This window comes from Odocoileus virginianus, chromosome 30 (genome assembly GCF_023699985.2).
Source record: "Odocoileus virginianus isolate 20LAN1187 ecotype Illinois chromosome 30, Ovbor_1.2, whole genome shotgun sequence".
In the NCBI taxonomy this organism is placed as follows: domain Eukaryota; kingdom Metazoa; phylum Chordata; class Mammalia; order Artiodactyla; family Cervidae; genus Odocoileus; species Odocoileus virginianus.
In genome coordinates, this window is record NC_069703.1 from 32438941 (window position 1) to 32465463 (window position 26523).

At 38.1% G+C, this 26523-nt stretch overlaps 1 protein-coding gene and 1 long non-coding RNA gene across 25 annotated transcripts in view; one reads left to right on the plus strand and one right to left on the minus strand.

The window, feature by feature from the left end:
• The window catches only part of EIF4G3 (eukaryotic translation initiation factor 4 gamma 3), a 348977-nt gene that overhangs the window by 77034 nt on the left and 245420 nt on the right, over window positions 1-26523 (minus strand). For all 24 annotated transcript variants that reach the window (XM_070458865.1, XM_070458866.1, XM_070458863.1 and 21 more), the window contains one exon: window positions 2827-2915. In XM_070458865.1, the coding sequence (XP_070314966.1) occupies window positions 2827-2915 (89 nt within the window). The remainder of the gene's footprint in view (window positions 1-2826; window positions 2916-26523) is intronic.
• On the plus strand, window positions 1964-24905 carry LOC110149559 (uncharacterized). The gene is made up of 4 exons (XR_002317493.2): window positions 1964-2050; window positions 4389-4450; window positions 17290-17410; window positions 24373-24905. It is a non-coding gene; the product is annotated as an uncharacterized lncRNA (long non-coding RNA).

Consider the following 26523-nt stretch of genomic DNA (forward strand, 5'->3'; position numbering starts at 1 on the left):
AGGCTACCCATCTAGTATTCTGGCCTGGAGAATTCCAAGGACTACATAGTCTATAGGGTTGCAAAGAGTCGGACACGACTGAGTGACTTGTACTTTCACTTTCTTTCATCAAGATCTTTAATAAATTGGCATGTGAGTCTGCAAATAGTTCTTAAACTTATTACAGAGTAGTATAACCACATTATAATCATACAGAATTCTTATTTCAGGAACTGGAAAGGTGAAAAAATGCTATTTTAGAGAGAAAAGTTTATTGAGTGACCTTCTCTGTACCTAAACTCAACAACAACAGATGATTTGTTGGATATAAACAAAGGATGCACTACTGAGAAAGTCCATCTCTAACTGGAAAAAAAAAAAGTATAAAGAAATTTGGCCCATGAATGACAAACCGTATTTCAGAACACAAAGAATCTATGAGGTGTCTGAGGTACACTGTTAGATGGGATATTTCTCAAGGGAATCCATAAAAAAAAAGTTCCATTAAATATTTGATGATTACTTTTCCTTTAGCAGGATGGATTTTTATTCAACTAGTTTATAATTATCTAACCATTCTTAAATAGTTTATCCAGAAAGCCAGATTGAAAAATGAAAGCACTTTATTGTCTAGACTGTCAAAGCAAACATTATTACAGGAACTTACTAAATAAGAGTTTAGTTAACAAAAGTTAGTTAAGTCGCTCAGTTATGTCATGTCTTTGCAACCCCGTGGACTGTAGCCCGCCAGGCTTCTCCATCCATGGGATTCTCCAGGCAAGAATACTGGACTGGGATGCCATTTCCTTCTCCAGGGGATCTTCCTGACCCATGGATAGAACCCAGGTCTCCCACATTGCAAGCAGACGCTTTAACCTCTGAGCCACCAGGGAATGCAAGAGTTTTTTATGTGCCAGAATATCAGACTGACAATTACAAATACAATGATGGATGAAATATCCAAAAAGTTTTAAATACATTTTTGGTTGTCTTGAATAACAATTTTACGATGATTCATCCTTCACACTATCTCTTTAGGCTGTAATTTAAAGAATTTGATTAAATACTTGCAATGATATAGATGGCATGATGATCAATGAAAAATGAAGACAATGACAACCAATATTTACTAAACTACTCTGGTAAATTCTTAATTTTAGAAAGACAAGGGACTAAGATTTCTGGAAAAAGTATGCGTGCAAATAACCAAACATCTTTAGTTTTCTTTCTAACCAGTGACTGGTTCAAAATGAGCCTAAACAATTCTCGTGCACAAAGAATAATAATCTAAAGCAGGTTCAGCAAATTATGGACCGTGGGCCAATAGCGGGCCCCTCACCTGCTTTTGTACTGTGCGCAAGATGTGTTTGTGTACACTTGTGACGTTGGAAAAATATTTCAAAGAAGAATATTTTATGAAATATGAGTATTATATAAAATTAAAATGTCAATGTTCACCAACAAACTTTCACTGAAATATAGCTACTCACTCATTTACCCATTGTCCATGGTTGCTTTGGGGGTACAGCGGTAGAGCTAAGAACTGTCACAGGGATCCTAAGGCCACAAAGCCTGAACTAGTTACTATCTGGACTGTTAAAAAGGAAAAGTTTGTCAACCCCTGACCTAAAGAAGAGGATGAAAATCTGGAAGCACAGGAATGGTGACCTACCCATTTAATATTCAATAATGCTTTCTAAAAACACCACAGGGCAAAGGAACATAAAGTATAATAAAAGAAAGTGAATAAACTATAGCTGACTCTAAAGATGAACCCATTTGTGAAGCTCTTACAGCCATACCAGGAACGTATGCGATTCCCCTGCCTCTCGAAGGTATTTTATTCTTTGTAGGAGCAACATTTCCTTGTTCAGTTGCAAAAGGAGTATATAACTATTTGCACCTCTATAACTTACTGCCAATTCCTATCCCCTGATAACCACAATGAAATCACACCCAAGCATTTTAGAGGTTGCTATGTGACTAACTGTGACATCAACGGAGCGTCATGTAAGAGCAGGGACGAGACAGGGAGAAGGAACAAAGGGGCACTGTGAGCAGCCGAGAGAGGGTAAGAATTATAACTAGACAGAGAGGTTTTATAAAACAAATGCACTTAAAGCTATTTAAAAATGATTTCTACATTTTAATGTTATCATCTTAAACATTCAATGAAAATTATTTTAATAAAGTAGATATAAGAACTCAAAAAGAAAAAAAAAGAAACATGGAAATTGTTTATATTACTCTTCTTTAAAAGCTTCAGTATATAACAATAGGCATATTGAAATTAGAGACTATGAAATTGGTAGAGCACTGCTTAGGATGAAATCTGCCCTGGATTCTTCCTCACATCTTGTCCTGGACTTGGTGTACAGTATCCTACAGCAAAATCCATGCCTTAGTTCAAACCATATGTGAAAAGTCTTGTTACTGGGATGCAGGTAAAGGACAACAGATTCAAAATCAGTTTCCTTAAAATACACTTGACGATTTCCACCAGGACAGCTAATAGGCATTTGAAAACTAAACAAAACAAAACACTTTTTAAAACAGAATGAGATTAGTCTTTACATGGGGTAATAAAAAGGAAAAATTAACAATACTTATTTTTGCTATTTGAGAAGAGGTATTTTAAAAAAGAAACAAGAATTCAGCGAAGTTAAACAAACTACTAACAACCTTTAAAAAATTCTTTAAATGGATTTAAAAAAAAATCAGACTTTGAGCTTGATAGATTTGCTTGGAAAGCAGTATCTCAAGAAAAAGTTATAAACACACACTTTTCTGAGAAAACAGCACCACTGCTCTGAAGATGAGCTGACGATGTTTATGGCTGCCCCTTACCTCCGATTCTGCCTCTAACAACTCCTCAGCGGCTCGCGTCCGCTCTTTTGGTTTCTTCCACATCTTTGGTGCAGTCATAGCTGTCTGAGCTGAAACAGAAGAGCAGGCTGCCATTACTTCCCACTGAAAAAATGGAAAATATTAGGTCTAAACGATACCTTTATTCAAATTAAGCAAAAGAGGGCTTCCTGCAGAGTCAGGAGACACATGGATGGTAAGTGAAGAACTGTGTAACTGTGGCCCAAAGACTGCAGACAAATGTCTCAGGCACAAACTGTTCACATCAGCTCACACAGCCTTCAATCAGTGGCCTAAGGTCCTCCTATCTCATGGTTAGGACATACCAAGCCACATAATTCAGTATGAGGTGAGTATCTATATAAGCAACTGGGCTACCAGCCAATTCTAGACTTGAGCCTGTTTCCATTGTTAATCAACTATGTGATCTTAAGCAAACACTTCTCAGGTACTAGCATATTCAACTATAAAGTGTAAGAGTAAGATTAGATGGTATCTAAGGTGCCTTTAAACTATGCTAAACTCCAGATTCTGTTTTAAAACACACAGCAGAAGTACACTTTGATGAAGATTTCACTGGCTAGGCAGCACCTGCACAACACTGAGCTCTCACTTCATGTCAGCACTGTGGGCCTAACCTGTCCTATGGCTGGGCTGAAAACCAAGGAAGAAATAGGTAATGTGCTTTTTCTGGCTGTGCTGCATGCCTTGCAGGATCTCAGTTCTCTGACCAGGGATCGAACCCAGGTGTGAGTCCTAACCACCAAACCACCAGGAATTCCCAGGAACATAATTTTTATTGAATTATTCTACTGTATCAGAAGTTCCACATGGAAACCTAAGCTTACAAAGAACTTTTAAAAATTTACTTGGCTTACAAAGTCCACAAAATCAACATTTGGACATACAATTTAAAGATACTTGGAACATCAGAAAGCAAATACAACATGCTTTAAAGGATCCCGCAGAAGGCAATCAGTGGTGCAGAATGGTAAAGAATCTGCCTGCAATGCAAGAGACCTGGGTTTGATCCCTGGATTGGGAAGATTCCCTGGAGAAGGGAATGGCACCCATTCCAGTATTCTTGCCTGGAAAATCCCATGGACAGACGAGCCTACAGTCCATGGGGTCACAGAATTGGACATGACTGAGTGACTTCAGAGGAGATCAGAAGGCGGCACGACTCAAAAGCAAGCAGTGAGGTTCTAAGGCAGATGGGAAGGGAGGGGAACAGTCAAAGAAACATCACTTTATAAATATACAGACGTTACTGAAAGTGAATGAACACAAAGCCAAAGGAACCATCTAATCTAATTCCTTACAGAAATAAAAGGTCGCACTGAGACGAAACCAACCAATCTCTCTTGGTGATTCAAATCTTTTTTGGAAGAAGGGTATAGTATAAACACTCACACTGGTCTTGGGAACAAGGAAAAAGAGACATTTAATAATCTCAAAACTATTGCACCATCATAAAAATACTCTGTAAATCTCTTTTATTACCCACTCCTTAAACCAACTCGTCTTTATCCTTCCCTTTGCAGACCATATGAATAAGAAAACATCATTAGACCAACAGCTATTCCTCCTTCGCAGCCTAACCAAGGTAAACCATTTTCTCAAAGTATGGAACTCAGATTACGGTAACTACAGGTGGATTTAAACTCGCTTTTGCCTCAGCCTTATGATGAATATGCATATTCAAGGATTAATATTTGTATGTGTGATATGTGGTGGTCTCTCTTCATTTTTTACGGCTCTTCTGATTTTATATAACCAGTCTGTTTATTGTGCACCCCTCCAAAATGTTTGTGATTAATTCTGCTTTCATAGAAGAATTCTTTTTAAGAATTAGGGAGTTTGAGGAACCTATACATTAAAATTAAAATTTTATTTCATATATACATGAATTCAGCTTTAATTTTCATCCATGGAAAAGGGAAGACCATTTTCTGAAGGATTTGTTAGGATCAAATATAAACTTGGTATCATTTCCTTTAAACCAAAAAAACCAAAGATGTAGATAAACTTTTCCTTCAAAACTGTATCAAATGGATCCAAAACATTAAAACATTTCTTCCATGGGTAACGTTAACACATTTAATATGCTTTTTAAAAAAATCAGCTACTTGCACAGCAGGAATTGTTACTCTGTTCAAGTGGCTAAAGTTTTGATTTAAAGTAATAATTCACAAAAAGAGGTGAGAGAAAGCACACACCTCCTTAGGAGATACTCAGTCCTTTAAAAAAAATGGACACAGATACACACCGTGTGTCTGCTGACTGTGATATACACCCCCTCTCCTACCTTTATTGATGGAGGGGTGCAGTAACCTTTGGGTGTGCTGGAGTGTGGAGAAGTAGGGGACCAGGGAGCAAGTGAGGGAGGGGGAGAGACAGACAGAAACACCAGCTGCCAGATTTAAAGGACAATTAATACCAAATTAGAAGAAAGGAAGTAAATTTAGGATACTGTCTCAGATTTGTTCTTTCCTTTCTAGTCCATTTCTGATGCCTATGTCTTAATTAGGCCCTTACTGCTGCACTGGTTTAACTATGAGAAAGGCTCAACTCAATGCCTCCAATTTGTATTAAATATAATACTGCCTGAATGATGGCCTCTCTAAATCACTGATTTGATTGGTTGTTCTTTTACTTAAAATATTCCTTAAGGCATCATCGATAGTGTCGAGCAAAGTTCCTTACACAAGGTGGTGGTGGTTCAGCCTCTGAGTCATGTCCGACCTTCTGTAACCCCATGAACTGCAGCACGCCAGGCCCCCCAATCCTTCACTGTCTCCAGGAGCTTGCTCAAACTCATGTCCACTGAGTCAGGGATGCCATCCAAATCATCTTATCTGCTGTCACTGCTGTCCTATTGCCCTCAATCTTTCCCAGCATCAGGGTCTTTTCGAATGAACTAACTCTCCACATCAGGTGGCCCAAGTATTTATGCTTCAGCTTCAAGCATCAGCCCTTCTAATGAATATTCAGGATTTATTTCCTTTAGAAATAACTGGTTTGATCTCCTTGCTGTCCAAAGGGTTCTCAAGAGTCTTCTGCAGCACCGCAATTCGAAAGCATCAGTTCTTCAGTGTTCAGCCTTCTTTATGGTCCAACTCTTATGTCCATACATGACTACTGGAAAAACCATAGCTTTGACTATATGGACCGTTGTCAGTAAAGTGATGTCTCTGCTTTTTAATACACTGTCCAGGTTTGTCAAAGCTTTTCTTGCAAGGAGCAAGCATCTTTTAATTTCATGGCTGCGGTCACCACCTGCAGTGATTTGGAGCCCAAGAAAATAAAGTCTGTCACTGTTTCCACTGTTTTCCCATCTATTTGCCATGAAGTGATGGGACCAGATGCCATGACCTTAGTTTTTTGAATGCTGAGTTTTGAGCCAATTTTTCACTCTCCTCTTTCACCGTCATCAAGAGGCTCTTTAGTTTTTCTTCGCTTTCTGCCATTAAAGTGGTATCATCTGCATATCTGAGGTTGTTGGTTATTTCTCCCAGCAATTCTGATTCCACCTTGTGATTCATCCAGTCCGGCATTTCATGTGATGTACACTGAACAGAAGTTAACTTTCCCGATTCTGAACCAGTCCACTGTTCTACGTCCAATACTAACGGGTGGTTCTTGTCCTGCATACAGGTTTCTCAGAAGGCAGGCAAGGTGGTTGGGCAGGAATTCAAATTTGTTGACTGAATAAATAACAGCAGTTCTCTGTTAAAGAGGTATTATTGACATTCCCAAGACAAATTCTTTTTCCCCTGTCTTGTATTAAAGCACCACAGGGCAAGAGACAATCTTGCATGAGATTCATAATTATCTGAATTTAGAGATGCCTAATGGAGCTTCCCCAACTTTCCATAAGAATTCAACTCTCGGAGGAACACTGATTTTCTACTTCTTTAAAACAGAGAATGTTGTTGTTGTTTAGTGTCTTAAGTCGTGTCCAACTCTTTTGTGACCCCACAGAGAAATCAGACTTCCATGGGATTTTCCAGGCAAGAATACTGGAGTGCGTTGCTATTTCCTTCTCCAGGGGATGTTCCCAACCCAGGGAATCAAACTTGTGTTTCCTGCATTGGCAGGCAGATTCTTTACCACTGAACCACCCAGGAAGCCCCCAAACAGAGAATAAGTAAAATTAAAGAAAGCATAGCTATGATTTCAAGATTTTTGCAAATTTTTACATTACTGGATGGAAAATGTTTTCCTTCAGAGCTCTTTTTATGAAATGACTAATACAAATTCTGAAAAATATTGGGGATATAGACAAGTTTAATCACTGTGTTTTAATAAATAAATGGAGCTACATCAAACTAAAAAGCTTCTGCACAGCAAAGGAAACCATCATCAAAGTGAAAAGGCAACTAACTAAAAGGGAGAGGGTATCTGCAAATCATATATCTAATAAGGGGCTAATATTAAAAATATATAAAGAACTCATACAAATCAACAACAAAATCCCAACCAAATTGATTTAAAAAATGGGCAGAGGATCTGAACACACAGTTTCCCAAAGATAATATACAGATGGCCCATAGGCACATGAAATATGTTCTACATCACTTATTATCAGGAAAACGCAAATCCAAATCACAAGGAGATAGCAACCATACCTGTCAGAATGGCTACTATTGAAAAGATAAGAAATAACAAATGTTGGAAAGAATGTGGAGAAAAGGGAGCCTTTGTTGGAGTGTAAATTCTTGCAGCTAGTATAGGAAATAGTACAGAGATTCCCCCAAATTTAAAAACTGAACTACCACACAACCAAGGTATTCCATTTCTGGGTATTTAACTGAAGAATATGGAAACACTAATTTAAAAAATATATGCACCCCTGTATTTAATGCAGCATTATATACAACAGCTAAGATATGGAAACAACCTAAGTTGTGATCTTTAGTTGCGGCATGCAGTTTCTTAGCTGTTGCATGTGGGATCCAGTTCCCTTACCAGGAATCGAACCCAGGTCCCCTGCATTGGGGGTGCAGCCTTAGCCACTGGACTACCAAGGAAATCCTCAACATCCACTTCTAATCCCTTCTCATTACTGTCTCCATCCCCCTCCAATATTTTTCCCCTTTCCCCCCACAACAGCTTTGAAATCCCAGAAGTCACAATAAATTATTCTGATTATATCATATTCAAGAATTCTGTCTAGAGTTTTTGAGGATGGGGATCTTATCCTCTCCTTTTTTTCTGCCATAGATCCTTTTGAGAACCAAGGTAATTTTGACGATTTATTTAAGGAACAGGGGCAGAACACAGGAAAAAAAAAAAAAACCCAAGTGAGAGAAGGATTAAGTTTTTACAAAGGAGATGTAAATGACTGGAAAAGAATCACGGTGATAAACATGCAAGAATGACAGGGTCACTGAGAGATCTGTCAAACAAAAGAAACACTAGAATGTAAGTCAGTCAGAGTTTCTTCAGTCTTTTGAGGTGCTGCTATTTGATACAGATGGATGGATTGGTATTAATTCTTCCCAGCATCTATTAAAAAAAAAGGCTCTCTCCTCTAAGACTGTTTCACAGAAGCTGAAATAGTATAAGCAAGACTCCACAGGATCTAGCACTGAAACCAAGAAGAAAGTATATAAAAAGATGAGTCTAGACTTAAATTCGACCAAAATATACATCTACAACACAATTTAAAAACTTTTACTTCCAGTTTTAACGTTAAAATACCATCACAGTAAGAGTCAAATCACAGGTTTATTGATTTTATTGGTGTTAATCAATAACTACTTTTCGGTTTTATGATTCTTTTTTCCCCTATTATTCCCTGTTTCCTATTTTTTATTTTCCCTATTATCTTTATTATTTCCTATGGGTTTACTTTTGCTTTCTTTTTTTTAATGTAAAATTTCAGCTTTACTGATGTATAAATGACATATAAAATTGTAAGATACTTAAAGTGTACACTGTGGTGATTTAATATATGCACACACATAACACTGGAAAGGATTCCTCCATCTAGTTAACACATCCATCATCTTATACATTTATCTTTTTTCTTCTTGGTAAGAACACTGAAGATCTATTCTCTTGGCAAATTTCAGGTATACAGCAGTTATTAACTACAATCACCAAGTTTTACACTAGATCACAGACATTATTCATCTTATAAAATTTGCTCATTTAATAGTTTTGTCAGATGGAGATTGAGTCAATAATTTGAGATCATTTTCACTTTTAAAATGGTCATTTAGTGGTGTCAACTGATACCTGAGTACTATCCTGGTAGTGTGGTAGGGAGAATAACATACTGCCGCAGATATCCACGTCCCAGTCCCTGGATCTTGGGAGTATGTTACCTGATGTGATGAAAGTGCTTTTGCAGATGTGATTAAGTTAAAGGGATCTTGATAATTCAGTTCAATTCAGTCGCTCAGTCGTGTCTGACTCTTTGGGATCCCAGGGACAGCAGCATGTCAGGCCTTCCTGTCCATCATCAACTCCCGGAGTTTACTCAAACTCAAGTCCATTGAGTCGGTGATGCCATCCAACCATCTCACTCTCTTTTGCCTCCTTCTCCTCTTGCCCTCAATCTTTCCCAGCATCAGGGTCTTTTCAAATGAGTCAGTTCTTTGCATCAGGTGGCCAAAGTATTGGAGTTTCAGCTTCAACATCAGTCCTTTCAATGAACACTAAGGACTGATCTTGCAGTCCAAGGGACTCTCAAGAGTCTTCTCCAACACCACAGTTCAAAAACATCAATTCTTCAGTGCTTAGCTTTCTTCATAGTCCAACTCTCACATCCATATATGACTACTGGAAAAACCATAGCCTTGACTAGATGGACCTTTGTTGGCAAAGTAATATCTCTGCTTTAATATGCTGTCTAGGTTTCTTCCAAGGAGCAAGCGTCTTTTTATTTCATGGCAGCAGTCACCATCTGCAGTGATTTTGGAGCCCCCAAAATAAAGTCTGCTCTGTTTCCACTGTTTCCCCATCTATTTGCCATGAAGCGATGGGACCGGAAGCCATAATCTTAGTTTTCTGAATGTTGAGCTTTAAGCTAACGTTTTCACTCTCCTCTTTCACCAAGAGGCTCTTTAGTTCTTCTCCAAGGAATCTTGACAGGGAGATTACTATCCTGGAGTAACCCAATGGATCCAATGTGATCAAAAGGATTCTTACATGGGGCGGGGGGAGGCAGGAGAACTGAATAGATAAGAAGATGCTATGTTGCTGGCTTTCAAGATAGAGGAAGGGGTCCCAAGGCAAGGAATATATGTATCTCTGAAAGATGGAAAAAGCAAGACAACAGATTCTCTCACAGAGCTTCCAGAAGAAACACAGACCTCCTGATATCTTGACTTTCAGTGCAACCAAGTTTGGACTCCTGATCTCTCAAATTGTGGTGATCTGTCCTAGCATCAACAGGAAAAGGATACAACCATGAATTCTGATTTGCATTGTTGTTAGGTCAGACAATATACCTGCTCTGACTTGAATCCTTTTAAATTTATTAAGACTTGTTTCATGACCCACAATATGGTCTATCTGGGCAAATCGGACATTGGCACTTCTGTATCTGCTGGTCAAGCTGGTTGTGTTCTTCAGGTCTTCTCCAGCCTCACTAAATTTCTGTCTACTGGTTCCATCAACTACATTTTTCTAATTAAGTCAATTCAATGTCACAACTTTTTGATTATGTAGGCTAATTTTAATATTCAGCATAAATCAGTTTGATTTTTCTCCTCAGTACAAGTCATACATATTCTCACGGTTTCAGTGGTTAATTCTTGCAAACATTTGAGGAAGAAACAATATCAATTCCATGAAACTCTTTCACAATAGTGAAGAAGAGGGACTACTTATTAATTCATTCTCTGAGGTCAGCACCACCATTTACCCAAATATAAAAATACCAGAAAATGATATGCCAGTACCATTTAAGAACTTGATGCAAAAAAACTACATAAATTTTTAGTAAGTCAAATTCAACAATACATGAAAAGAGAAACACCTCATGACTAAGTTTTATCTTAGGAAAGCAAAGCTGGTTTAACATTCAAATGGAAAGTAATTAATAAAGAAAAAAGAAAACTACAACTGTCTCCAGAAATGGAGGAAAAGAACTGATAAAGTCCAATATGTATTTCTGATAGAAATAACAAATTTCTCAGCTAATCAGCAAGAACTTCTTTCATCAGACAATTCAAAACCCTACAGTTAACATCATAATGGTGAAAGACTTTTAGAAAGCTTCCTGAGATCAAGAAAAGACAAAAATATCTACTTTCACCACTTCCACTCAACACTATACTACAGGTTCTAGCTAGTGTAGTAAATCAAGAAAAAGAAATAAACAGTGTATCCAGTTAGATAGGAAGTAACACTGTCTTTCTTCACATATGACATATTTATGTAGAAAATCCCCAAAATTCTTTGGATTTTATAAAAATGCTAATAATTTGTGAATTTTAGCAAGCCTGTAGAATATGAGTAAAAAGTCTCCTGTATTCTCATATTTAGTTGTGAAAAATAAAAATGGAAATAAAAATACCATTTACAATAGCCATCAAAAGACATGAATCTGACAAAATTATAAAACCTCTGTATATTAAAAATTTCAAAACATTCCTGAGTGAATTAAAGAAGACAGATTTAAATGACCAAACAAATGCTACTGGGTCAGAAGACTCAATATTGTAAGATATCAATTTTATCTATAGATTAAACACAAACCAAATGAAATATCAACAGGTTTTACAGAGAAAAAATTGTAGGAAAAACGTGACTGTAAAATTAACACAGAAAGGCAAGAGACCTAGAATGGCCAAAAAAAAATTGAAAGTTGAAGGAGTTAATGCTATCTGATTTCAAGAGTTATTAGACGCCTCAGTAATCGTGACAGTGTGGTACTGGTATCAAAAAAAGCCAACTAGATCAACAGAAAAAAAAAAAAAAGATAGAGAATTCAGAAACAGACCCATATATAACACGCACAACATATGTTTGGAAGTTGTAAAGGAAATAAACCAGAAAAAGAATAGCCTGAAATTCTTGTACATTACTGGTGGGAATATAAAATGGCATAAATACTTGGAAAATATTTTGCAGCCAGTTCATCCGAAAGGAGATCAGTCCTGGGTGTTCACTGGAAGGACTGATGCTGAAGCTGAAACTCCCAATACTTTGGCCACCTCATGCAAAGAGCTGACTCACTGGAAAAGACCCTGATACTGACAGGGATTGGGGGCAGGAGGAGAAGGGGAAGACAGAGGAAGAGATGGCTGGATGGTATCACCGACTCAATAGACATGGGTTTGAGTAATCTCCGGGAGTTGGTGATGGACAGGGAGGCCTGGCATGCGGCGATTCATGGGGTCGCAAAGAGCTGGACACGACTGAGCGACTGAACTGAACTGAAAAAAAAAAACAAAACAAAACTAACTCCAGGAGTTGGTGAAGGACAGGGAAGCCTGGCATGCTGCAATCCATGGGGCTGCAAAGAGTCAGATACAACTACACGAATGAAAAACAAAAATCAAACATATGCTTACATACGATTCAGTCATTCCAGTGTAGCTATTTAGTCAAGAGAAATGACAGCATATATCCATGCAAAGTTTTAAACATGATGCTCATAGCAATTTTATTTATAACAGCCCCAAACTGGACACAGCCCAAATGTCCACCAATAGGTGAACAAACTGTGGTACATCCATAATGTGTCAACAGTTTTTAAAAAATGAGTTGCTATCATGTGCTACAATATGGACAAACTTGATGTGTACAAGAAACCAGAGAAAACAGTTTATGGGTTCTGATTTCATTTATATAGAATTCTAAAAAATGCAAACCGATTTATAGAGATAGTAGGCAGATCAGTGCTTGCCTGGGGACTGGGGTGAGGGCAGTACAGGACAGAAGGATTTACAAACAGGAGAAAGCTTTCTGAAACAATAAATATGTGCATCATCTTGATGGTTATAATGGCTTCATGAGTATATACAGATGTCAAAACTAATCAAATATACTTTAAATATTTATACATTAATTTTATATCAAATATCCTTCAATAAAGGTGTTAAAGTAGTCTGGGTGGTTTCTAAAGTAAATAAACCATAAGCTTATCTATGTATGTTACGAATCTGAAAAATAACAGTTTTTAAAGACTGAAAAAAACAGCATAGATAGTATTCTTCCATTTAAGGAAAAAAACAGAAATCTATAGACCCAAGTAATGAGATTCCAAGGGTTTTTTCCTCATCCTAACTTTTGCTGCTTTTTACCTTTTAATTTTCTTCTTTCCAAAAATATCTTTTGAAATAAATATAAAGTAATATCCCTTTCTAGCGAGTTCTAGTCCCCTCAGCTGGACAGACTGAACAATCTCTGGTATACGGTCTGCCATACCCTATGGCTCACACAAATAATCATAATAAAATATACAGGTTTATTTTAAATTTTAAAAAATGGGGTCAAACTACATAAGTTACTCTGCAAAATGCTTTGTTTTTCCCTTAACTTATTATGAAAACCTCTCCGGGTTATGACCCAGCTCTGTCTCATTCATTTATCAGTGACATGATATCCCACAGCATGTATGTACCATTGCTCTTGAGAAGAGTAACCTTTTTTGCTTTTTCTTGCTACAAAACCCACTTCTAAACTTCTAACAGTACCTACTGGTACTTTCACTTCCTCCTTGCTCACCTCCCCAAAGCACAAACACATAAGCATGTATTTTAATAGATACTGAAACATTTCATTCCAAAAAGGTAAAAGTAATTCACATTCCTACCACACATACATGAGTGTTGGATTTCTTTCATTCTCACAGTTATTGATATTATATCTGCCAAACTAACAGCTAAATATGGTATTTCAACACTCACAAGTAAGGGTGAGCATTTTTCCTAGTTTAATTGACTATTTCATCCTTTACTCAATATTCCATTAGATTGGTGGTTTGTTTTAACCTGCATATACTCTATAAACAGATTAACCTTTAACATACTGTTGCCTTTTAATTTTCTTTTGCCCCAAAATTCAAAATTTTATTGCAATTTTATGATGAATTTTCTGTAATGAATATGTATTATGTTTATAAACAGTATCAACAAAAATGCCATGAAAAAACATACCTATTTTAATAAATTCAAAACAAAGGCCATGAAAAGTCTTTTTTGATAATGTCTCAAATATTTATCAATCAATGGGCCACTTTAAAACCCAAAGGCTTTTAAATGGATTCATGTGACTTTTAAATAGCCTCACAATCTTTATGACCATATCTTTCTCTAGTTTAATATGTTTCTGAGAATATTAAAGCCAGAAAGTTAGCTTTTACCTTACAGTCAAAAGCAGTAACCCACTTAATATACCTTTGCTATTCTATACAATCAAATACTTGGAACAAATTGAGAATGCATTATTTAGAATCTTAGCTCTTTAAAGATAAGAACTGCATCTTACTGGTCTCCTTTATATATACAGCATCTAATACAGTATGCTGGTGGTGGTTTAGTCACTAAGTCATGTCCGACTCTTGTGACCCCATGGACTGTAACCTGCCAGGCTCCTCTGTCCATGGGAATTCTCCAGGCAAGAATACTGGAGTGGGTTGCTATTTCCTTCTCCAGGGCTAATACATTATATGTCCACCTAAAATCTATTAATCAACAAATGCCCTGCAATCAAAATTAAATTGAAAGTTAATGACTCTCTACAACAATAAACACTATTTTGGTCTTTTTGTATTAAGTAGGTACTACTGTAATATCTCCATGTCAGAGATCAGGAAACTGAAATAGGACAAAGTTAACTACATAGACCCATCCTGGAGAGAATAAAGGCTGGAGCTACAATTTATTTTCTTGGGCTGCAAACTCACTGCAGATGGTGACCGCAACCATGAAATTAAAAGACGCCTGCTTCTTGGAAGAAAAGCTATGACAAACCTAGATAGCACATTAAAAAGCAGATACATCACTTTGCCTACAAAGGTCTGTATAGTCAAGAAAACGGTTTTTCCAGTAGTCATGTATGGATGTGAGAGCTGGACAATAAAAAAGGCTGAGCACTGAAGAACTGATGCTTTCGAACTGCGGTGCTGAAAAAGACTCTTTTCAGTGCCCTGGACAGAAAGGAGATCGTCAAGCCAGTCAATCCTAAAGGAAGTCAATCCTGAGTATTCACTGGAAGGACTGATGCTAAAGCTTGAAGCTCCAACACTTTGACCACTTGATGCGAAGAACTGACTCACTGAAAAGACCCATCTGATGCTGGGAAAGACTGACAGCAGGAGGAGAAGGGGATGACAGAGCACGAGATGGTTGGACAGTATCACCAACTTGACAGACATGAGTTTGAGCAACATCCAGGAGTTGGTGATGGACAGGGAAGCCTGGTGTGCTACAGTCCACGGGGTTACAGAGTCGGACACAACTAAGCAACTGAACAAAAACAGCAACTAAGACATAGATGTAACTTCGAAGTCTTTGTCTTCCCAATATAATACTTTGCCTCTCAACTCTACTTTGTTCCTATACTTTCTCAGAACTCCAACTTCACTTTCATTTTGGTTGTCATTTGTTTTTGCAACAGGAGAGGATATGGAGATAAACAAGGGAGGGTATACTGAAGAATGCTGTTTGCCTGTTAGCCCTAAGCGTCATATGTCATCAGGAAAATAAAATAATAAAGTGACTCTAAGGTTTGTCCTGAGCTCAGCAGAGGACAGGACATTATGCAATTTGGCTAGCAATGAGAAAAAATGATGATTCCAATGAGACCATTATTCCATTTTCTAAGTCTCCGAATTCCATTGTACTGCTCACTCTACAATGTCTTGGGCATTTTTTCTTTTTACACTTTAAAAAATGCATCTGTGCCACTTCTACCATGATCAAAACAGACTGCAATTAAATTTAAGGCAAATCTAGTGCTAATAAAGAAGTGTCAATCACTACAACATAGATACATACAACATAAGTAGTAATCTTTCTGTCTACTAAATACTTTCCATCTCTAAATACCTTGAATACATAAACCCAGATTTAAAAAACCCTTCCATTAGTGAGTCCACATGGCCAGTGCTCTGCTAAGTGCAGAGAAGCCAACTGAAACCTTATTCTGGGAGAAAAAAAAGAAAGTGAAGTTGCTCAGTCATGTCCGATTCTTTGCAATCCCATGGACTAGAGCCTACCAGGCTCCTCCATCCATGGGATTTTCCAGGCAAGAGTTCTGGAGTGGGTTGCCATTTCCTTCTCCAATTCTGGGAGAGGCCACTACAAATAATAAAACATACCTTCACAGATGTGATTACTTATCCCTCATCTTCACCTTACCCAACCCTATACTAACACATCTGTCTCTCTTTAAGATCATCAAGTTCCCAGGAGAAAGTCATCTCTGAGCCCCAGAGGTCAGCAAAGGGCCTGTCAGATAATACGCAAAAACTGACACTGCCTGAACAAATGAAATAAAACTATTAGCCAATCTAATCCTACATTTCTAACACATACACTTAGGTATGAATATATGAGTCTCTTGACACATTATCTTTATGCCACACATCTGTAATTTCTTAGCGTTCTATAACAGTTCCCAATTTGAATATTCTTTCCTGTGCTCCAAAATATGGATCAGGATATACTGTCAAAAAGTATTTTAAGTTACAACTCATCTAAATATAAATTCAAACTTTAGAGACACTCTAGAGTCTATTATGGGGGTTAAAAACATCAGAACCTATTTATTCGAAGTAGGTTTTGCTCAAAAGTTGTTGAGCTGAATAACGTGTGCGGGTGCCCAGTCACTCAGGCATCGTCTGACTCCACAACTCCCTGGGCCACAGCCCGCCAGGTTCTTCTGTCCATGGAGGTCTCCAGCCAAGAATACTGGAGGGAGTGGCCATTTCCTACTCCAGGGAATCCTTCTGACCCAGGGATCGAACCCATGTCTCTTGCATTGGCAGGCAGTTTCTTTACCACTGCACCACCTGGGAAATCCCTGAGTTGAATAAACTAAGAGGGTTATTTCCATTCTTCTGATACAATTATTATTTTGATTACTGTAGACTTCATTTATAACATGTATGAGAAAGCTATGCATTTAGAGGGTCATGCCATGATTTAGTAATGTGATTGTACAACTTACAGAATATCCTTGTAAAGTGCAGTATCACATTTCAAAGGAAATATTACCCTAAATGATCAAAGTACAGAATTAAGTGTTTCAAATATGATTCAATTCTTGTTTGGATTCTGTGTTTAAAAATAATAACTAGCAGTAGCTAATCCCAGCTCTGGGACTCCTAGGTAGGTAATTGGTGAGTGAAAACTTCTAATGGGGGTGCTATGTTCTAAAAATCTTAACAGTTTTTTGATGGTATCAAGTATTTCATTGAATACTAAAAGCTGTCATGTAAATAATGACCTCTTTTTCAATTTTTAAATGCTGTTCTAGGTACTAAGTTACAGCCTAGCATGGATTTAGAAATCAGTAGAAGCTTGCAGGAAGAGTTATTAACTAATGGGCTGGGGATGACATCTTCTATGCTTTTGTGGTCCCTTATTAGCTATTTAAGGTGAGTATATTTAACCCCTGCCATCATTTGCCTCTTTTGTCGACTGTTCATTTATATGAGTATTATATTCATGCCCAATATTAACTGAGTATCCACATTACCAGAATTATTTTACATGATTTTAAATTTTGAGAGGAAATACAGTACAGAGAATGCACTAGTGGTTACCTATGCAGAACGGGAAGGCAGCAGGGGCAAAATAGTGGCTAAGAGGTTAAGAAGAACAAACTATTATGTACAGAACAAGTAAGCTACAAGGATATATTATAAAGAACAGAAAATATAGCCAACAACTTACAATAACTAAATGGAGTATATTCTTTAAAAACACTGATTTACTATGTTGCACACCTGAAACTAACACTGTAAACCAACTTCCCTTCAATGAAAAATAAGTGAATTTTTAAAATGAGAGACCATATAGGTAAGTGCTTATGAGCTCTAGATGTGGAGCTATGTTTGAATGTTGGCTCTACCATTTATTTACTAACTATATAACCCTGAACAAGATTATTTACTCTGTGTCTCAGTCTCCTTTTCCATAAAATAAGATACTACAGTTGTGAGCATTAAAGAAGTAAATTAAACAGCGACTGGCAAATAGTAAGCACTTAACCAATGATAGCTATTATTAAACAACAGCAACTAGGACAGTATGGCTTACATGTTGTTGATATGTCTTTTATAAACTGAAGTATAACTGATTTATAATGTGTTAATGTCTCCTATATAGCAAAGTGATTCAGTTATACATATATATATATTCTTTTTTTGTATTCTTTGCCTTTATGGTTTGTCATAGGAAACTGAACACAGTTCTCTGTGCCATACAGTAGGACCTGTTGCTTATACATTCACATGGAATAATTTACATCTGCTAACCTCAAAACTCCAGTGAAAAAGTTGGCTTAAAGCTCAACATTCAGAAAACTAAGATCATGGCATCCGGTCCCATCACTTCATGGCAATAGATGGGGAAACAGTGGAAACAGTGGCAGACTTTATTTTTCTGGGCTCCAAAATCACTGCAGATGGTGACTGCAGTCATGAAATTAAAAGACGCTTACTCCTTGGAAGGAAAGTTATGACCAACCTAGACAGCATATTAAAAGGCAGAGACATTACTTTGTCAACAAAGGTCCGTCTAGTCAAGGCTATGGTTTTTTGAGTGGTCATGTATGGATGTGAGAGTTGGTCTACAAAGAAAGCTGAGCACCGAAGAATTGATGCTTTTGAACTGTGGTGTTGGAGAAGACTCTTCAGAGTCCCATGGACTGCAAGGAGATCCAACCAGTTCATCCTAAAGGAAATCAGTCCTGAATATTCATTGGAAGGACTGATGTTGAAGCTTAAACTCCAATCCTTTGGCCACCTGATGCAAAGAGCTGACTCATTTGAAAAGACCCTGATGCTGGGAAAGATTGAGGGCAGAAGTAGAAGGGGACAAAGGAGGATGAGATGGTTGGATAGCATCACCAACTCAATGGACATGGGTTTGGGTGGACTCCAGGAATTGGTGATGCACAGGGAGGCCTGGTGTGTTGTGATTTATGGGGTCACAGAGAGTCGGACACGACGAAGCAACTGAACTGAACCCCAAACTCTGTTCCTCCCGTAACCTCATCCCCCTTGGCAACCACCAGTCTATTCTCTATATCCACCCAGTCTGTTTCTGTTTCACAGATAAGTTCATTTGTGTCATATTTTAGAATCCACATGTAAGTGATTATGACATTTGTCTTTCTCCTCTGACTTACTTAGTATGATATTCTCTAGTCGCATCCGTGCTGCTGCAAATGGCATTATTTCATTCTTTTTTGTATGGCTGAGTAGTATTCCATTGCATACACTTATATAACACATCTTCTTTATCCATTCATCTGTTGACAGACATTTGGTTTGTTACCATGTCTTGGTTACTGTCAGTACGCTGCTATGAACATGGGGGTGCATGCATCTTTTTAGATTAGAGTTCTGTCTGGATGTATGTCTGGGAGAGGGATTGCTGGATTATATGGTAATTCTATTTTTAGCTTTCTGAGGAACCTCCATACTGTGTTCTACAGCGGCCGTTTTCGTTTACTTTAAATACACTTGATTTGTTAGTCAGATACTGTGAAGCACACACACACAAACCAAGAATAAACTAACACCAACAAAAATATTCATTTGCTTAGATGAGTTAATAAAACATTTAATAAAAGTTCTGTGAGGGTAATAAAACAAATCAGAGTTCTACTACTCTAGAAGGTGTAAGAGAGCTAGAGAGATAAAATGCATACGTATCAATATTCATAAAGTCCTACAACTATTCCAAACTGACATAAATATATGTCTTAAGAGTTAAGAAATAATCAGAATGTAGTATTTTGTGAAGAGAGTCATATTGAAAAAATTAAATTTTGAGCAGGTTTTTTAACATGGTCTAGGTTGAGAAGCGGAGAAGGCAATGGCACCCCACTCCAGTCCTCTTGCCTGGAAAATCCCATGGATGGAGGGGCCTGGTGGGCTGCGGTCCATGGGGTCGCTAAGAGTCAGACACGACTGAGCGACTTCACTTTCACTTCTCACTTTCATGCACTGGAGAAGGAAATGGCAACCCACTCCAGTGTTCTTGCCTGGAGAATCCCAGGGATGGGGGAGCCCGGTGGGCAGCCACCTATGGGGTCGCACAGAGTCGGACATTACTGAAGTGACTTAGCAGCAGCAGCAGCAGCAGGTTGAGAAGACAGCATCAAGGCAAAAATGTGGAGATTAGCACCTAGCAAACAGGTGTGGAGGACTGGTGAAAAAAATAAAGTACGGCTAAGAAGAGATAATGACTAACAGAGGGCCCTGAAGGCTAACCTCTGAAACAACTACTATGTCTCTGTAGCTATACAGATATCTCCAGAAACAATACTTTCCCTGGAAGACTTTTCTGGGAATGTCTGCTGAATATACATTTACAGAGAAGTCTCAAAGTAGAGAGAATTACAGAAGCTGAAGTACTAAAAAAGTCTATGAAATGGACCAGAAAGGGAAGGGGGTTGAAGAGATGGATGGATATTAATAAATGGATGGAAAGCTGGAAGGATAAGAAAGGCCTGGAAGGGTGCTGTGCAGAAACTGTAGGAGGCCTTGGAGAGCCTTCACAACTGAGGCAAAAACATTCAGAATTTCTGCCAAATATCAAAATTCTGTAAAGCAATTATCCTTCAATTAAAAAGATACATTAAAAATATATACAGGAACTAAGTTACATACAAAAGAAATTCAGAATCATTAATTTACAAAACACAGATCCCTTACATTTCAACCACAAATAATGATCCTGCTGTCCCAGCCCAGCTGGGTGTTCCATATCTATGACATCAAACAATGCACCTAGAATGGTTACTACAGTGGTACATTCACTACCTAGCTGAGAACACCCTCTCAAACTGAGGCAAGATGTAACTACTAGTAAAACAGTAATGTAGAGTAAGTTATAAGGCTGATGCCTCTGACAGATCATTACATAGATGTAGAAACACAACTATTCACAATCCTATTCATTTTTTAAAAAAAGCTTTACTGAGATATAATTCACATACTATAAACTCCCCCCTTTTAAAAGCACACACACAGTGCTCATGGCTGTGAAGGGAGAAAGTCCATTCTTCCCTCCCATGGACTTCCTTCTCCACTCATCCGTAACACTTTGCTCCAGACATTTCTGGTCACCAAGTATGCAGGGGTGTTCCCCTACAACAACCAATTTTCCATGACACCAGCTGTGTTTCCACAGTTTAATTCAATCTCAAACTATCTACCTAGAGATAAGTGTCAGATATTACAAGTGAGGGCTCAGATCCACAAGACTGTCCTCCACTTTCACTTCAGATGCCAGCTGCAAATCCAACTATAAATTGGAAATTCCAACAATCCCCTCCCTCAGGTTTGCTAGAACAGTTCACAGAACTCAGGGAAATGTTTAATTATGTTTATCAGCTTATTAAAGGGTATGATAAAGAACAAAGATGAACTGCAGGTGAAGAGATACACAGGCAGAGAGGAGTTGTGGAAGAGCCCCAAGTGCAGGAGCTCCGTGCAGTCGAGGAGCTGGGTGCACCACCCTCCTGGTGCGGACATGTCACCAGGCTAGAGGCTCTCTGAATTCCTTCCTATGGGGGCTTCATCAAGCAGACATGATCCAAAAGTAATCACATTTGCAGCCTCTCTTCTCCCTCTGGAAGACTGAAGAAGGGGCTGAAAATTCAAAGATTCTAAACATGACTGAATTAGTCCTGGTTATCAGCCCCACCCCGGAGTCAACCAAGAACCCAACTAGAGTCACCTCAATGGAACAAAAGATGCTTGTAGTGTTCTCATCACTTAGGAATTTACAAGGCTTTTAAGAGCCCAATGCCAGGGACATAAGTCAAAAACCAGTATTAGAACCAGAGATGTTTTTAATGTTATCATAAATTACAAGGATGTTAGAAACTCTGTGCCAGGAATCAGAGGCAGAGCCCAACATATATTTTATACTACAGACACATCTCAGAGATATTGCAGGTCCAGTTCCAGACCACTGCAATAAAATGAATACAGCAACGAAGAAATTGCACAAATTTTTTGTTTTCCCAGTACATGTAAAAGTTATGTTTATACTATACTATAGTTGTATGGGTGTGCAACTGCATTATGTCTAAAAAAATTTATATACTTTAATATAAAAATATTCATTGCTAAAAAAATGCAAAAATTTATATACTTTAATATAAAAATATTCATTGCTAAAAAAATGCAAACCATCATCTGAGCCTTCAGCAAATCATAATCCTTTTGCTGATGGAGGATCTTGCATCGATGTTGATGGCTGCTGACTGATCAAGGTGGCGGTTGGTGAAGGTAGAGATTGCTGCAGCAATTTCTTAAAATGAGACAACAATGAAGTCTGCAGCATCAACTGACTCTTCTTCCCAAACAGCTTCTCTGCAGCATGCCAGGCTTTTTGACAGCATTTTACCCATAGTAGAACACCATTCAAAATTGGAATCAATCCTGTCAAAACCTGCTGCTGCTATATAACTTAATTTAAATCATTTGATGTCATTTCAACAATCTTCCCAGATCTTCACCAGGGCTAGAACCCATCTCAAGAAACCTTTCTGTGCTCATTCATAAGAAGCAACTCCTCATCTGTGAGAGTTTTATCATGAGATAAATCATGTGGTTCGTTGATATTTTGACCTTTTCCCACGAATCACAAATGTCCTTTGGGGCACCCAGAATGGTGAATCCTTTCCAGAAGGTTTTTAATTTACTTTGTCCAGATCCAGGAGAGGAATCACTGTCTATGGCAGCAAATGTATTTATTAAATAAGATGACTTTGAAAGTCAGAATCACCCCTTTTTCACGGGCTGCAGAATGGACCCTATGTCCGTAAGCATGAACACGTCGTGAATCTGGTCTGTCTCCAACAGAGCTCTCAGGCGAACAGATGCACTGTCAGTAAGGAGTCATATTTTGAAAGGTGTCTTTTTTTCCTGAGTAGTGTGTCTCAAGGGTGGGATTAGAATATTCAGTAAACCATGTTGTCAACAGATGTGTTGTCATCCAGGCTTTGTTATTCCATATAGAAAGCACAGGCTGAGTAGATTTAGCAGAATTCTTAAGGACCCTAGGATTTCTGTAATGGTAAACAAGCAGGGACTTCAACTTAAGAGTCATCAGATGCCATTAGCCCCTGACAAGACAGTCGGTTCTTTGAAACCATGTATTCACTTCTCCTCTCTAGCTATGAACATCCTAGATGGCATCTTCCAACAGAAGTCTGTGTTTCATCTACACTGAAAATCTGTAGTTCAGTGTAGCCACCTTCATTTCTTACATTGCCGCAGCTTCCCATATCGGCACGTGTGACTTCACCTTGTATGTTACGGAGACAGTTTCTTTTCTAAAACCTCATGAACCAACCACCTCTGCTAGCTTCAAACTTTTCTCCTACAAGTTCTTCACTGCTCTCAGTGTTCACAGATCTGTAAAGAGTTAGGACATTGCTCTGGGTTAGGTGTGGCTTAAAGGAATGGTGTAGCCGATCTGATAATGTATCCAGACCAGTAAAAATTTTTCCCCATCAGCAATAAGGCTGTTTTGTTATCATTCCTGTGTTGACTGAAGTAGTAGTTTCAATTCCATTCAAGAAAGAACTTTTCCTTTGCATTTACAACTTGGCTGTTCGGCACAAGACGCGTAGCTTCAGACCTATGTTAGCTTCTGACATGCTTTCCTCACTAAGTTTAATCATTCCTAGTTTTTGATTTAAAGTGAGAGACATGGGACTCTTTCACTCAAACACTTGGGAGGTCATGTGGGGTTATTAACTGACCTAATTTCAATACTGTTATGTGTCTCAGGGATTTTGGAGGCCCAGTGCGGGGCGGGGGTGGGGGGATGGGGTGGGATGGGGCACTGGGGGAGGGTGAGAAGAACAGCTTATCAGTGGAGCAATCAGAATACATACAACATTTATGGATTAAGTTCACTATCTTACAGTAATATCCAAGATCACTGTAGCAAATATAACAATCATGAAAAAGTGAAAAATATTCTGAGAATTAGCAAAATGTGACACAGAGACAAGAAGTGAGACAATGCTGTTGGAAAAAGGGCACCTATTGTAAGGATTTTCAACCATTTCAAGCCCAGAATTTAATTAAGTACTTTTCAGACACTATCATATTCAAGAGCTTCTCTCCTTTGGAACATAAATCCCTGAGGGAATCATGACACTCATTTGTTCTGTTATATTAACACAGTTAAAAGAGAACATTTGGGCCTGTAATGCTAGTTGAAAATAGTAGTATTAATAACATTTAACATTTATAGAGTCCTTAATATGTGCTAGACATTATGCTAAGTGCTTTATATATAGCATATTTCATTGTCACTACACATTTATGAAGTAAATACTATTATTATCTTCATTTTTCAGAGAAAATCAATTCAGAGGTAAGAAACTTAAGGTCATAGAGACAGACAAGGGAAAAGGACAAGATTCAGGAGTGTCTGACTGTTGCTTTGATCTTCACCACTATACTATGCAGCTGGTGTCCGGACTAATCAAATACATGAAAAGTTACATTCAGATCTTACGGATATATACTCAGAGAACCAGTGCTATAATAAAATAAAACAAGAAGACATGACAGTCAAAAGTGAGCAGCTTAGTGTTTATCACGAGGGTTCCCCAGGGCCTCCCATCACCCTGAAGGGTTTAAGCAGAAATGCAAGACCACATGTCTACTTTAAAGAGATGACTACTTAGTGGAGAATGAACTTGAAGGGGTCAAAGCTGAAGCCAGAGAAATGAGAGGTATTCATGCGTAAGTGCAGGTCTAAGGAGAAAATGGAGTGGAGGGGACAAATTCAACAGCCATATCAGATAAAATGAGAGAACCTTGTTAAATGACCATACATGAAAAAAGAATGACTCAAGGAGGAAATCTGTCAACAGGGAATTCACATTAAGGATTTCACCTCAGTTAAAGCCAGAGCCACTTACATAAAGTAAGAGACTGGGTGTCATTAACAGCTGATTACTGGTACTGAATATGACGACTATGGCATTTCCAAGTGGAGATATTTGGCAGACAATTGGAAATCTAAGACTGAAACTAAGAAGAGAGGTTGGAATGGAGATAAAAAAAACTCATTAGCACATACCACTGAAGCCATCTACCATTAGATGAAATTACCCATGGACAAAGTGTTGAATAATATCAGCAGAATATAACTGAAATATGAGGGAACTTTTGGGGGTGGTGAAACTTGTTTATGTTAACTGTGGTGATGATTACATGACTTGACATGTCTAAATTCACAGAAATTAATGCTAAAAAGAAAATTTTATTGCATGTAAATTACAATAAATAAATCTAATTAAAAAAGAAGAGAATGATCAATAGTATTAAAAGTGGTAAAAAGGCCAATATTATAGCATATTGGGAGCATAAATCAGACTATATTAGTAATAGGGAACAAAGTAAAATCAGGAATGGTAGACTATTCTTGAGAAGACTGGGCAAGATGAAACATGAGTTTAAGTGGTAACTAAATGGACGTATAGGAATAAGGGTGTGTTTATGGTCTGAGAGAGAATTCAGTATATTCACAATAAGAAAGAAATCTGGAGACTGAAAAGGGAAGCTAGTAAATTCATATGAAAGTTTGGATAGAGACAGGGTTGCAGCTCCAACAGAAGGTACAAAACGGTAAACAGCATGCACTCAATTTTCTAAACAGAAGACAGAAACAAAGTCATTTGCTGAGCGTGGGGAAGGCAGGGTGATTACATGACTTTACAACAGGGAGGTCAAAAAAGGAGTGGCTGGTGATGGACAGCATGTGCTTCTACAGGCATTTAAATTCACAGCAGGTAATCCTGTCCACAGTGCGCTGCCTACTGAAATTTAAGAAAAAAGACAAAGTAAAACACTGTTCTCTAAAGGAAAAGTGGACATGAAAAATCACAGAATTTGGTTAAGAGTATAGATCAGATAATTCCTCCTCTTCCACCTTTGCTCAAATTTCATTTTCTACAGAGGAATACAACTTTAATCATATTATTTAAATTTATCATTATTAGAGCTTCCCTGATGGCTCAGATGGTAAAGAAACTGCCTGTGATGCAGGAGACCCGGTTTCAATCCCGGGCTTGGGGAGATCCCCTGGAGAAGGGAATGGCTACTTACTTCAGCCTGGAGAATTCCTCGCCTGGAGAGTTCCACGGACAGAGGAGCCTGGGGACCACTAAGGGTCAGACATGACTGAGTGACTAACACTTTCACTGTAAATGGTATTACCTGATGGCCCTCCAGCATTTCTTTCCCTGCTTCGTTATTTTTATACTACTTTTAACTTTCTAATATATTACAACTAGGGCAGGGATCACTGAAATCTTCAGTGATGAATCGCAAGTGCCCAGAACAATGTAGAACACAGTAGACCCTCATTAACTATTTGTGGCTGAAACAAGGGCGCTTTCACAACTCCTTTTAAATATGCATAAATGTATACTCCCTAAATCCTGAAAAGGTTAAAAGAACCTTGTAACAATGCAAACAGCATGTCAGAAAGAACAATA